The sequence below is a fragment of the Centruroides vittatus genome, unplaced genomic scaffold (assembly GCF_030686945.1).
Source record: "Centruroides vittatus isolate TY-2023 unplaced genomic scaffold, ASM3068694v2 contig_13, whole genome shotgun sequence".
Taxonomy (NCBI): Eukaryota; Metazoa; Arthropoda; class Arachnida; order Scorpiones; family Buthidae; genus Centruroides; species Centruroides vittatus.
Window position 1 is genome coordinate 16,826 of NW_027120828.1, and position 14,844 is coordinate 31,669.

A 14,844-nucleotide genomic window follows, 5' to 3' on the forward strand; every position below is an offset into this window, starting at 1 on the left:
ACCATATTTTAGCTCTTGCGGACCACTGGTTGGGAACAGCTGTTTTAAACATTTGTTGAGTTACAAGTTACATGCATTTATCAACAAATAAATTTCTGAAAAGTTGTATATGTAAAAGTTGTATATAATCACTATAATGTTGATATCAACATTAAAGTGATTATAACTTTTGAAATATTGTATATCCATAATTTTCATTTATTTACAACATTATTTACAGATACAGACATCTCACATGAAAATATCAATAATTGTATTTTATCAAATAATATACAGTATTTCCAAAATATCTTTAAGCAGGATTTCATATTTTAAAAAATTCTACTCATTAATACTGATCATTTTTATTTTTATTTCTTTTGTATCACAGAATTACTTTCATTATCAATGAGAACGATTTATTAAATGAATTACATTATCGAAATGGCAATGTAAAATTTTATGATATACAGTATGATATCTACAATGATATAGGACGTCAGTATTTCAAATATAATACAAAAATATTAAGATTTTATGTAAAACAAATGTTTCTATATCATAAAAAAATATGAGCTTGAAGCAATAATTCTATTTATATGCATTTTGGAACTGCGATCAGAACGATCACAAGATAGAAAATGCATAGGAACTGAATACGCTATACCTACCAAATATTAAATGGCAGTTAGACAACACACACGTCTTCTAAATCACTTACATCAGATAAAAACATATCGTCGATGTAATTCGAGTTATTAGTGACATATTCTTCCATCTCCTTTATGGCCTGTTTCAGATCCTTGAACGAGTCATTCTTCTCCCAGTCTTGTAAAAGAATTTCTGACTGTTGACCTGTAAAATCAGTTTCTTTGTTATGTATGCAGTTATATAATTCTACAAGACAATCTGGTAGCAAAAATCTCTTCGTTTCAACGATGTCCATTCTTTCAGACGGGGAATAACTGAAGCGAGCAACAAATATATGACAATAGTCCCTTTTATGCATATAAATGTTCGAAAGATGATCTAGCCCACGTACGAAAAGTTCGTTTAGAGCATTATACTCTTTATAATATAAATTCTGTAACAAAATAAAAATGTAAATATTAAATATGTATATATTTTAAAGAATATTTGAACAAATTCAATATTTTTACCCGTTGATTTTTCCAGGAACGATATAATTTAAGTGCACATGCAGTTTCTAAGATTATCAATCTTTTGTTGTCTTCCCCTTCCTTGCATGTTGATATTTTTGGGCATTTATAATCCACTAAATTTTCGATCCAAGAAACATCTCCTTTATTAACATTTGCAATATCTTCAACATCTATAATAGCCTCCACGTGAAAACACTCTTTTATGAACTTAAATAACGCAACCGTTACTTTATTCTGAGGTTCACAATCTTGAGCGTACAATATGGGAACAATCAATTTCTTGAGGTTCTTGTCTTCGTCAGTTCGTGCTAAAAATTAGTGAAATATAAGTGTGTGTATATATATATATATATATATATATATATATATATATATTATTATTATTATTATTATTATTGTTGTTTTTAAAACATATTCTATTGCAAATTATGTCTTACCTTCCTTTTGCTGATGATAATCATTTCTTTCATGTGGTTTCTTCATCGCATTTGATACATAAAATACTTTAAAAAAAGATAGTGAAATGAATATGGCACATATTGTTTTTCATCAATGTAATAATTGTCCTTGTTACATACTTAGCTTGTAATGAATGTTTCTTTTCCATATTATAACTAAAACAACAACAATCAAGGCAACCACAACAGTCATAGAAACAACTAAGGGGACAAGATACGGAAATGAAGTGGAAGCCTTTGTGGATGGTAATGGTGTTATTATATCCTGAGAGTCATCTGTTATGTTATAAATAACTAGATATAATAATATAATAAATATTTTAATGTTTAATTAAATTTATATTAATTAAGTAATACCTTTAAAAAATTCCAATACTTTGTGCATTGGAATACATTTTGTGTCTGGACAGTTTTCATGAATTGCTTCATACTGAAATAATACAATCAGAATTAAAATTTTTGATTATGATAAAGTGTACGAAATTTTTCATGCTTGCTTTATACTTCTATAATAATCACAACAACCAAATTGCAATATTAAAGAGTTATACGAGTGATGTGTGGGTAAATTTGGACTTGATGGAAGTGTTGAATTTCTATTTAAACTGACAGTGAAATACTTTACTACAATCTGTTCATTGAAACTAACTTTGATGAAATACAAAAATTATATCATTTAAGAAAAGCTCAATAAAACTAGCCTCTTTTCTCCTAAATCATTTCAGTGATTTAGAGTTGTAGAATTTGTAAAAAGTTCTGTGGAAGCGCATTTAATTTTCTTGTCTTGAAAATACATAAGTTGAGGTAAATTTTTACTTTTAATTGGAAGAAGCAATTTAAAATTATATAATACCTGTAATTTTAAAGATGTAGTTTATATAATATAATAATTGGTGATCTGCAACTGAAGACTTTCATTATCTTAGTTTCCAAATTATTGATAGAAGCTAACAAATTTACACATTTAAGTATTTTATTCATTTGGATTTTCTACATTAGATCAATTTGGTTGAAGAGGCTTATCTATTGGGTGAATCAAATTTTCATTTTATTAAACGTATACTATTTGATGTAATTTGATTATCACTGTAATTATTATAAAAGGTTATGATGAAGATTATAAAGTAAAAAATTAGAGCATTATATCACACCGAGAAATATCTATATTAAAATAAGATTTTATAGGTAAATAATAAAATAGATAAATTTAAGTTTGAATAAAAAGAATACTTTTATCGAGCAGAAATTTCTAATATCTTTTTATTTATGCATACAAATGCTTAAACATTGGTCATTTTTTTTTATTGTATCTTAAGATGGTGGATTAATCAAAAACACGTGTAACACTCCTGTGCTTCAATTAAAGCAATTGTATTATTATAAAAATATTTGTATATTTTTATTAGTTCTCTAAGCAGTTTTTAATTTTAAAATGTTATCTATAACCATTTTATCTTGTTCTAAATTTTCAAACCTTACATGGAATTTAAATTTATAAATTGTATTCTACATTTGAGCAATTTTAATTGCTTAAAAACATTTGTTTCATTACATAAAAGCATTCTTTTTACTCAAAAAAACTTTTTAGCATTGTTTCAGTTGTGAAGTAAGCTTTGAAATCACTTTCTCATCATAAGCTTTAATAATTTATTTTCCTGTGTGCATTGAGATTTATATATGTATGTAGATTTTAACCAAACAAATTTGGAAGAAAATGAATGTTTTACTGTTTCTATTATAGAGTAATTTCTATTTTTCATTGTTAAAAAACATACACTCTTTTCAATTTCATATTTCAGAAAATTGAATTCACTAATATTTTTGTATTTATTTCATTCAAATAAACAAATTTAGACCTTAACATCATATAAAATACAGATCTCTCTCTCTCTATATATATACTTGTTTATAATAAATACATCCTATTTCTTATAAATTAATGTCTTTTATTTATATAATTTTCCACATCATTGTAGAAAAATTTCTTTCTTTATAGAAAAGATAATTTCTTCTCCAACTTTATATTAAGTTGGAAATTCTAGGTCATAAAAAAGTGGTCAATAGCTAAGAAATTATCTCAAAAGTTATCAAATGTTATTTCAAAAAGTTTTTGCGAATAAACTTGAAAGTTTTAGGGTATTTATTTTAGAACTGTCCCTAAGCAATACTCTTAAAACTGGAATGATATTTTGATATTTAGTATGTTTGAAACTACATTTGAAAACGTATATGTAAACTTATTTGCATATTTTTGAAAATATATTTAGAGCTGCAAGGATTAGAATCCAAATTTTGAAAAATCTAGATTCTAATTTCTTGCATCTCTGAAAATAGGAAGATTGCTTCCTGAAAGTACTTTGTCAAGTCCTTAGCTTTTATAACCAAGCATATTAAAAAGCACTGTACAATACATATAATGCAGGACTGTCTACAATGGGGAAGCTGGGGATTTTCCCCAGGTCTGTAGTGGTTCTTATTCCTATAAAGTTATTTTTACTAACAAAAAATAAAATCTTTAAGACTGCTTTTTATTAATAAAGAAATGCTTTATTATGTATTTCAGTTGTTCAGAAAAAAAAAAGCAAAACAGGCCTACCCTATCCCTTGAGCCGATACCAAGCTTTTGTAGGCCCTGCAGGTATATGTCACTTAATGATGAGAATATGTTCTGAGAAATACATCAAGAGACGTCATTAAGTGAACATCATGAACTGTACTTAGACAAACTATAAATAGTATGTACAATTTACCACTTATTTAGGGTATATGTAACACAATAATAAGTATTTATGTATCTAAAAATAGAAGAAGTACAGTACAGTCAGCTATAAATTTTTTAGTTCCATTATCTATATATATAAAAACGAATGTATGTCTGTCTGTGTGTCTGTCTGTCTGTGTCTGTGTGTGTGTGTGTGTTTGTTTGTTTGTTTGTTTGTTTGTCCTTCATGCATTACCACACCATTTATCCGATTGCCATGAAACTTTGGGAAGTTGTTTAATACATTCCCGCGAAGGTTTGTGGCATATGTGAAGATCACCATTTCCCCCCTTTCAAAAATATATTTATATATGGATTAAGGCTTTTATGTCCAACAGATGGCGCTAACTTCAGACGACCTAAGTTTGCTTTTCTGTGAGGCATTATGCTTTTCTGTGAGAATGGACCTAAGTAGATCATTTTCTACCTATCTATATAAATAAAATACAACGTTTGTTTGTTCCTACCGATTCCTTTGAAATTTTGACACAACGTTGCATTCGAATATGCACGTGGTTTTATATAATATACATGTCGAAATTCTCCCTACGGGGGGGAGATGGACGGGATTAAGGCTTACTGTGAAGAACTCGGCTTCTATTTATACTATTTTACATGCGGTTTTTTGCGTTTTTAATTGCGTTTTAATAGGTGACGTCAACAGAATATACACTAAAAAGGGATTTTTCGATATTCCCCAGCAGGGAAAGGGACAGGATTAAGGCTTACTGTGAAGAACTCGGCTTCTATTTATACTATTTTACATGCGGTTTTTTTGCGTTTTTAATTGCGTTTTAATAGGTGACGTCAACAGAATATACACTAAAAAGGGATTTTTTGATATTCCCCAGCGGGGAAAGGGACAGGATTAAGGCATACTGTGAAGAACTGGGCTTCTATTTATACTATTTTACATGCGGTTTTTTTGCGTTTTTAATTGCGTTTTAATAGGTGACGTCAACAGAATATACACTAAAAAGGGATTTTTCGATATTCCCCAGCGGGGAAAGGGACAGGATTAAGGCTTACTGTGAAGAACTCGGCTTCTATTTATACTATTTTACATGCGGTTTTTTGCGTTTTTAATTGCGTTTTAATAGGTGACGTCAACAGAATATACACTAAAAAGGGATTTTTCGATATTCCCCCCACGGGGGAAGAGTTACACATTTATAATAGATACATTTTGAGCAACAACAACGCATGGCCAGGTCAGCTAGTAATCTTATACACCACTGAATAATGTTCTACTTACCATATCTGTATATAAATTGTTTTATTCAATACTCAAGCCTTAAATAAATACATACTGTCCCTTAGTTAAGTATTCCTTTACATTGATAGAATGATTTTTCATTAAATGAAAATGAAAAATGTTTAATATCTTTTCTTTTGTCACAAATAATAAAATAATGTATATTCAGTAATTATTTATGCAAAGAACTTACCGATAAACAATATTTTCCAAATGTAAGATTCTCAAATTTTACTACTACTTTCTGAAAAAAATAAAAAAATTAGTATTATATAAACATATTTAAATAGTAATAATATTTAATCAAATTTAAGTTTTTGAAATATTCTAAATTATTAAGAGTTATTACTATTATGTAAAACACTATTTCTCAAGATATGCACTTGTTGCTTGAATTTTAATCTCACTTAAATGCACTTTAATCTACAGAATGATAATGTTAATGTTTATTAAGTTTCTATATCGACATCTAACCTGATGATTTATCACATGTTTTGGGAAATATTTTCACTTAGACTAATTGCCATTCTAGTTTATTAAATATGCAATTTGGACAGCCATGTTCCTCTTCAGTTTATAGTAGCTACTTTTCAGGCCACAAGTTCTTTTATAATTATCAATACATTACATTTTAAAAAGAAAAATGTATATTTATAGGAAAAAGTCTGAAGTTTTTTAGAAAAAAGAGTTTTTAAGGAAAAAAAATCCAGCAATGAGATGCTTGACCTTCCCAGCCACATTCAAAACTGTATGTGGCACCATCTGTTATATTTTATTTAAAAACTTTTTATATTTTTAATTATTATAAAATAGTAAAAAGCTTAATTCTGAGGGTAGGGATAGATTTTATAAATTTGGTATAAATTTTTTATAAATAATTTTCTATATCGACTGTTCCTGTTGTTATAAAGATTTCCAGGCATAAGCTAGTTGTTTTTCATTTTTAAAATTGATGCAATTGCCCCTTTTTTCAGATTTGAATATCTCAAGAGCTTTTAGTATCCTGATGCTTAGATTTCCATATAACAGAAGCCTGGCTTGGCAATCCTTATCCCAACAGGAACAATCAATATAGAAAATTATTTATAAAAAAAATTTTTTTAAATTTTTGTTATACAATTTTTCAAATAATCTTAAGAATGTTCTATTTTCTGAATTCCATTTCAGAACGCCTTAACCTGAAGATAATCTCCTATGTAGTTTGAAAACGTTTGTGTTTTATGTGCATTAAACTTTTCTGGAATTTTACTTTTAAGGTTCAATTGTATGCATTTATATGATATGATATATTCAAGACTTAGTGTTTGAGTATCATTTGATATTATTTGCTAACAATAAATGATATCAATTGATGTTAACTGACAGAAAATGAATTTAAATTATTATCTGCAATCATTTACTTTATATACAAGAACTGTTAAAAGTTTGTAAATATTTAAAAACAATTTACGATTTGAATACATAATGTCAAATGACATCAAATAATATCATTTTATATCCTTTTGTTACTTGAAATCATTCATTAATTTATTGAGAATGATATTAAATGTGTAGTGCTCCACCACTTTTTGATTGTTCAGTTTTGTATGTGTATATATATCATTGGACATAACTTTGCGTTACTTTTATTGTATCGTGTTATTATTATCGCATTATTATTGTATCGGATTATTATTATCGCATCATTATTGTATCGGGCTTTCCTTTCTTTATTTTGTTGTTCATAGATGACACATGACCCCTTTTCGAACCACCTTTGAGGGACGCGTGCAAAAGGGACCCTTGGATTGGTTGCCGAAGGATCATGTGGAAGATGGCAGCAGAGAACTGTATAAATAGAAGGTCCAGGCATGGAAGGGCACCTTTTTCCCTGATTTTTTGGAGGCCTAACTTCATCCGCCTCACCTGGACCGGTGTCATCGAAGGACATAAAGCGAGCATGTGAGTGAGAATCGGAGAGTTCCTGGGAACAAAGGAGACAAGGACGAGAATCAAACTCCATCGAAGCTGTATGAGAAACTAATGAAGTAAAGTGAATTAATACATATGTAGGGAGGTCTGAGGTATCGTCTCAAACAATTATTTTTTTTCTCCACGCAGGATAATTGTCGGTTAGACGTCATTGTAGTTATGGAGTCACTGCGAGTTCAATGTTCTAAGGAACACTTGTTAGTGTAGGGATTGTGTGAAGACCGTTACGTGTTAAATAAGGACAAGGAAGTGAAGGTGCTGTACGCATGCTAATCGTACTCTAGACACGTGAGATTGCAAGGGATTTCGTGTATGAGTTTTTATGTTTCCATGTTGGTGTTAGATACAAATAAATACGTTTTCTGTAAGCCAACTCCTTTTCTATTTTTTTTTTGTAGACCAGTAGACCTCGGCCTAATCTTAGGGTCTTAACAAATGTCACTGATCATTTGAAACTTAAAAACTATTTCATGACTGATATTAAAATATTTGAAAATGATGAAATGACACTTTTGTAAAGTTTAGAAATATGACAATTATTTAAGAACTTCTAACATTTTCAAGCATTTTTATCTTAACATTTTAAAAGTTAAGGCTATCTTAAGATGCTTGAAAGCTTAAATAAACTTCCAATTTCTTTATGCTTTCTGAAAAATAATTATTTAACAAATATTACAAACTAAAAAAAAATGAAGAAAAATACTTACTTCATCATAAGTTACATTCATTTGATATAAAATTTTATCAATCTTGGGGCATTTGCTTGTGAATTTTCCCAAATAAAAGCTATAAATGTGAAAACATTTTTTTGGATTTTTTGATTTAATTACAATTGTCATACTCATCCTATAAAAAAAAATTTATAATCATTTCTAATTATCAATATTTTCCATAAAAAATTTAAATTTTGGTGAGTTTTATTGAAAAATATACTTAAAAAATAAACTAGTATATCCTTCATAATATAGTATTGGATAAAATATCTGGCAAGCTTGGGACCAGAAGTGGTCTGATTTTTGGATTTTCTGGTTTTATGGACACAGGCAAAATAAATACTTAAAATATAAAATAAACAAGAGAAACTAAAAAATGAAACTGTATTTAACAGTGTTTGCCAGCAGTCACACTGAAACTGTCATGCAATGTGTATACCACAGAAACCAAAACAAAACTACAGCTAACCAAATTCAAAACTAGTCAGTTTTCTGGCATTTCCAGGTTTATGGAAGCTGGATATTTGGTCCAATACTATGCTGTTTTACTTCTAATATTGAATTTTCGTTTGAATTTAAAGACACACTAGCATGAAAAAGATTTTCATGAAAATATTGGAAATAAATATAGTTTAAAAGAATTTATAAAAGAAGCTGAAGTATTATTTTGCCTCTTCATAATGGACTTCTGTTTAAAAGGCAAATACAATAGAGTTCTGGTCAATCTGAAAACCAGATGTGTTGAGTTTGTTACAGATTTGAATCACACTTCAAGCACAGTTGTTTGTAAGATTTCAATATAGAATATTGATTCCAGGTACTCCAAAGCTCTTAGTGTAGTGTTGAACAGTAAGAATTAAAAGTACAAATACAAAAATATGCCAGTAAATATAATACTGAAAGCTGTTTTATAAAAAAGTAGAACAGTTTTCAATTGATAAGCCATTCTTCTTGTCTGTCTTTAGTTGCAGAAATTCAGACTGAAGTATTTTTGTTTTCCGATACTGCTTATGTTTGATTTTATATTTATTTGTTCTTTCCCACAAAGTGATTTCAAGAGTTTTGAACAGTAACAAAGTAGACTAATGAACATAATGCATCTAAACAGAGAGTTTAGTTTTCTATTATTCAGAAAAAAGTAATGAAAATGCATTAAATTTCTGCCTCAATAAACAATTTTCTACCCCTTTAAAATATATGATGAGAACACATTTAACAAATGAAACACTGAATTTAGACTCAGAAATGTGAAAAAAATGCATCTTAAATTAATATTTTTAACTATTATAATTTATTTAAAATCAATACAAATACAAATATACAAATATATTTTTACAAATATATCCTACTTACTCTTTCCAATTTGGAATCATCTTTAACTTAGGACTCAATGAATTGCAATTAATAGAAGTGAGGATATAACCTGAAAAATGAAACGTAATTGTTAAAAGTAAATTTTACATTTGGTTATCTATTTATAATATAATTTTTAAAATTTATACATATTAAGTTAAGAAAAAGATAATTTTTGAACTGATATGAAAATCAATGTTTTAAGTCAAAAAGTCTTCCAAACAATAATCAAAATTCAAATTAACAAGAAAGTTATAAGAGTAAATCTTTGAAACATTTAAAAACCCAAATGATATTAACCTTGTTGGTTCACTTCCAACAATTAACTAAATATAAATTAAATTAACTTATGTATTAATACGTTACCTCCTAAATTCAGGTTTATTTCATTTATGTGACTTTTATATTTTCCATAATAAGAAATAATCTAAATAAAAAAAATGTTTATATAATAAATATCACAAAACTATTCTTGTTTTAAATGCTTATTATATGAAAATTGTCTAATTAACTTCATATATTTTTTTATGAGAAATATTACAAGTGAGAATCAAAAACAAGTTTGACAACTTATTTTCTTTTTTTGGAACAAAAGCAATATTACAATGCACATCAAACAACTCTTCTATTTTACTGTATAATCATTGAATTTGACCCAGCATTACACTACTCTTTCCATACCATATCTGAAGAAATTTAGGCCAGTCTCTTAAAGCACCCCTGCAATGTAACTTCCACATCATTGTCTGACTGGAAATGTTGACTTTGCAAAATGTACTTCAGCTTAGGTTAAAGATGGAAATTACTGGATGCAAGATCTGGACTGTATGGTGAATGGTCCAGACCTTTCCAAAAGAATTTCTTCAAGAGTACCTTAACACTTTTGACAACATTGTCTTGTGTTGTCATCAAAAGGATCATGTCTTTGGTCAAAAATCCAGGCCTTTTCTTCTAAACAGCCACCAAGTTTAACAATACCTTTGCCCATTTGCAGTTTATCTGTGATGCATCCAGTTTTTCAACTTGTTCACAGTAGTGGACTAGTCCACAGGGAAATTCCCAATTTCTTGGTGGGCTGTTCTTATAATATAAGCCCATGTATATGGGCCTATATATATAGTATATATTTCCAACTTTGATGCTAGTCTGCAGCTACTTTCATGCTGCTAACTTTGCAAAAATTATGCCAAGGACAAGCTCATTTTTCACAGATATGATCACAACTCATTACCAATTCCATTTTACCAGAAAAATGATTGGAAGGGCAATTATGAGGCAATTGCAGGAAGGATGTCTACATTTTGACATAATTTTAAAACTGGTATTTGCATTATAATAGCAAAGGAAAAAATTGTCAAACAATTTTTTTGATTCTCCATCATATTTTATTTCATCAATTTATCCATGATTATATAGAATAAATGACAAAATTATACATTATAACAAATGATAACTGTACTTTACATTGCATTAAATTAAAAGAAATTTATAACTGAATCTTCAATGCAGAATTTGGAAATCCTTTTAGAAAATAAAAAAATAATAATAAGTTAAATTCTGAATTAAAAATGAATTTTCTTTTTACTTTCCTAACTGTTATGTATAAATATTCCTGAACAAGGGAAAGTATTGGAATTATGTTAAATTGACTCTCTGGGTTTTTTGCAAATCTGGGTTTTGAGACCTCCTGAACCCAAGTCAACAAAATTCAAGAAAAAAAAATTCTGTAGATATGTGTGTTTGTTGGTATACATTTTGTGGTTAATGTTACCTTAGGTAGCCAAGATGGCGGCTAATCTCTGAAACAGTAGGGATGCATGTACTAACCTAACCTAACCTATTCTAATAAATTACCATAATTATTGCCAACCAAAATATTAGAATAGGGGTAATTTATTAGAATAGGTTAGGTTAGGTTAGTACATGTGTCCCCACTGTTTCAGAGACGAGCTGCCATTTTGGCTACCTAAGGTAACATTAACCCATTTTGTTTAATATCATATCTCAGAATGGAGTAATGATTAAGAAATAAAATTTGGCATTGTAACTTGTGTGTAAAATGTATTGATGCTATTAAATTTTGGTGGTTAAAAGTCAATTGGGTGGGAGATAGAGAGGGTTGTGTGTCATATCTCAAGTGATGTTGGACTTAAAGATTTTACTCATTATTAGCACTTACAATTTTTCATAAAATTTATCTCTATCCTTAAGATTAAGCTTTTGTCACTTTATAATAATTAATAATATGAGTTATTTTTTAAATAAAATCTGATAACAGCCAGGAAAGTTATGTAACTTGTTGCTGAATTTTTTAAATTATCCTAATTAGAAAATTTTAATTAATTTTTATTAATAATTTAGAATAAACTTGAAATTACTGTAGTTGAAAACTGACAGAATTTCTGTATGCCATATTTACCTGATTGCATTACCTGATTTAAATTTTTTCATGGTTTAAAAAATGTTCCTCGGTATAGAATTAATATCTTTAATATGGTTGGTAAAGTATGTGACACCCTTTACCAACATAGTTGAAAGTTTGGAAAAATATCCCCAGAAGCCACCACAGATAAGTTTCTGCAAATTTTGTATGCACATGTGAAAAAGTATTTCTATAGAAGTTGTCACTGGTGCATTTAAAAAGTTTGATATCGAATGCACTTGATGGCACAAAAGATGATGCTCTGTATCAAGACAGTGACAATGAATCTAAGTCATCTAATGACAACAAATGAATAATTATATGGTGTAAATTTTATTCCTTACACTTGATTAATAAATTTTCATTTTTGATTTCCTGGGGTTGACTTATAATCAAAGAAATATGGTCATTTGGCTATCTGTAACTTTCAGTAACATATCCAATCAGGATTATTAAGCTAAAATATCTAATTCTCTTACATATCAGTATGCAAAAAAGTTGTTTCAAAATAAATAAATTTCTATTATTATTGATAGGATACAATTATGTTGCAAATTAAATAATTGCACAATTGTCTTTATTCTTATTAAATGCTGAAAACAAAATTAATTTGTAAACGTTTATTTATTTATTTATTTTTTGAGTGTCATCTATTAATGAGATTTCAACAAACTATTTCTAAATTTTGACAAAACAGTTTATTTTCCATATACCTATAAATAATTACTTCTAGTTTCATCCTCCATTGACTCCACAGTACATTAAACAAGTCAAAACACTAATAGGTTAAGGAGTCTGATTTTTATTTGATAAAACGTTTTTAGACTCATCTGTCTCAGCAATAAATCAAATCAAAAAGTAATTCTGAATCAAACATATTGTAAAGGTGTTGGTTAACATTAAATTAAAAATATAAAATTGTTAAATCAAAGTCCAAAAGAGTTAGAATCCAAAAACACAAAGTTAATATTTATGTGAATATGCAGTAATATATAAATAATAAATAAATAAAATAAAAACAAAAATAAATTAAACATACAACATTAAATTAGTGTGTTTATCTCAGTTTTTATTTATTATTATTTATAATATTGTTATGTTAAATTTATGATTTTGTTAATCATCTGTAAATATATAATTATCATATTTGTTTGTTTTACATCTCATATAAATGGAGGGCAACTTGTACTAATAAATAAATAAATTAATTAATTAATAATAAACTAAAGTTTTATACTGAATTAATATAAATATTTTAAAATATTTATTACTTACTTTAAATTTATTTTTGGTATATGGCACAACTTTTGTTAAATTCACTGTAGTTTTTGGCTAAGATAATCATGAAAAAATTAAGAAATAAAATTAGATCAACATTGTAATTGTTTCAAAACTAATGTTAAACTAATATTAAATAAGAATTATCAATATTTTTTAGATATAAATCAAATATGATCTACACCAGGGGTTCCTGACCATTATTACTTCCAATTTTACAACAAATTAATTCCAAATTTATTAAATTTGGAATTAATTTGTTTCATTAATCATTCATTAAATAAAATATATTAAGTAGAATTTTTGGCTAAACTTAGTCTAATGTTTGTTATTCAGAATTATCAGGATTTTTCATGTATTCTGTTATAGTATCTCATACAAATATTTCAATATTACACAGGCATCGTCAGGGCTTAGGGTATTAATAAAACTTAACAATAAATGAATAATAAAATATAACAAAAATAAAACTATTATATCCTTTTTTATAAAATATATTTTTATGTGCATACATATGATTTTTTTATATTTATCTAAAAAAATTTTTTTACACACAAACTATTCAGTGCTTCCCCCTTCCCTCTTATGATGATATCTGAATATGCCACTGACCCAGAGAGCTAAACTTTTCTTCATTTCTTTGAAATAAAATTATAGATATATGGACTGATTTTTTTTGAAAATCTCTGAATGACTTTGAAATACAATAGTAGAAATACAAGAAAATTTTATATGTGTATTTATTAAAAACATATATAAATTTATCAATAATTAGTAATATATAAACAGAATTTTACCTGGACAGCAGATACTTTTTCAATTTCAAGAGGGTTTAAAAATCCTGGATGTCTAAGTTCAACAGTGTAACTTTCATAAGGAGATTTATGACTATCGGAAATGATTGTCAGTTTAAAGACCTTCTTGGTATAAGTATAAGAAAATGTTAGATTCCAGTTGTAATCCACAGAAGTTGTAGAGCTAATGCCTTCTGTCTGATTGTTCAGAGGTGATACTGTTGAATTTTGAAATTCATTTTCTAAATCTGAAGAAAAATATTAAAAAATTATACATTCTATAATTTATAATGTACATATGTGCCGTTCACTTGACAAATCGATTAACTCCACAAAACAAAAAGTATAAAAATTTATAATATAAATTATTTTAAAAAATTCCTTTTAAATTTAAATAAACATTGCAGAATGTATTTTTCAGTCGCATACATGAATTTGATGATAGGAAAGCTGTTTTTTTTTGTAAGAAGCCGAAAGAATTGTGAAAAAATATATCTTAGTTAATTGTCTTTTGGATGATTTTATATATTTTAGCTTTTAAAGTGTTTAGTATTGTAAATTTCTTACTATTGAACTAATACATATGAGGCTAGAATATGTATTTAAACATAATGTAATAGATTCAAAAATGCATATAGCATAAAATAGGCTGACTATAATATTTACAATCAAACCAGAAAAACATTTCAGAATCAGT

General features: G+C 27.5%; 1 protein-coding gene across 1 annotated transcript in view; it reads right to left on the reverse strand.

Annotated features, from left to right (window-relative positions):
* Positions 1-328: 328 nt before the first annotated feature.
* The window catches only part of LOC136989577 (uncharacterized), a 59,228-nt gene continuing 44,712 nt past the window's right edge, over positions 329-14,844 (reverse strand). The window contains exons 3-13 of the mRNA XM_067287795.1: positions 14,151-14,395; positions 13,351-13,407; positions 10,020-10,080; positions 9,654-9,723; positions 8,295-8,433; positions 5,810-5,860; positions 1,958-2,030; positions 1,721-1,876; positions 1,580-1,645; positions 1,140-1,450; positions 329-1,063 (exon numbers count right to left, since the gene is read on the reverse strand). Coding sequence (XP_067143896.1) covers positions 668-1,063; positions 1,140-1,450; positions 1,580-1,645; positions 1,721-1,876; positions 1,958-2,030; positions 5,810-5,860; positions 8,295-8,433; positions 9,654-9,723; positions 10,020-10,080; positions 13,351-13,407; positions 14,151-14,395 — 1,625 coding nt within the window. The 3' untranslated portion in view covers positions 329-667. The remainder of the gene's footprint in view (positions 1,064-1,139; positions 1,451-1,579; positions 1,646-1,720; positions 1,877-1,957; positions 2,031-5,809; positions 5,861-8,294; positions 8,434-9,653; positions 9,724-10,019; positions 10,081-13,350; positions 13,408-14,150; positions 14,396-14,844) is intronic.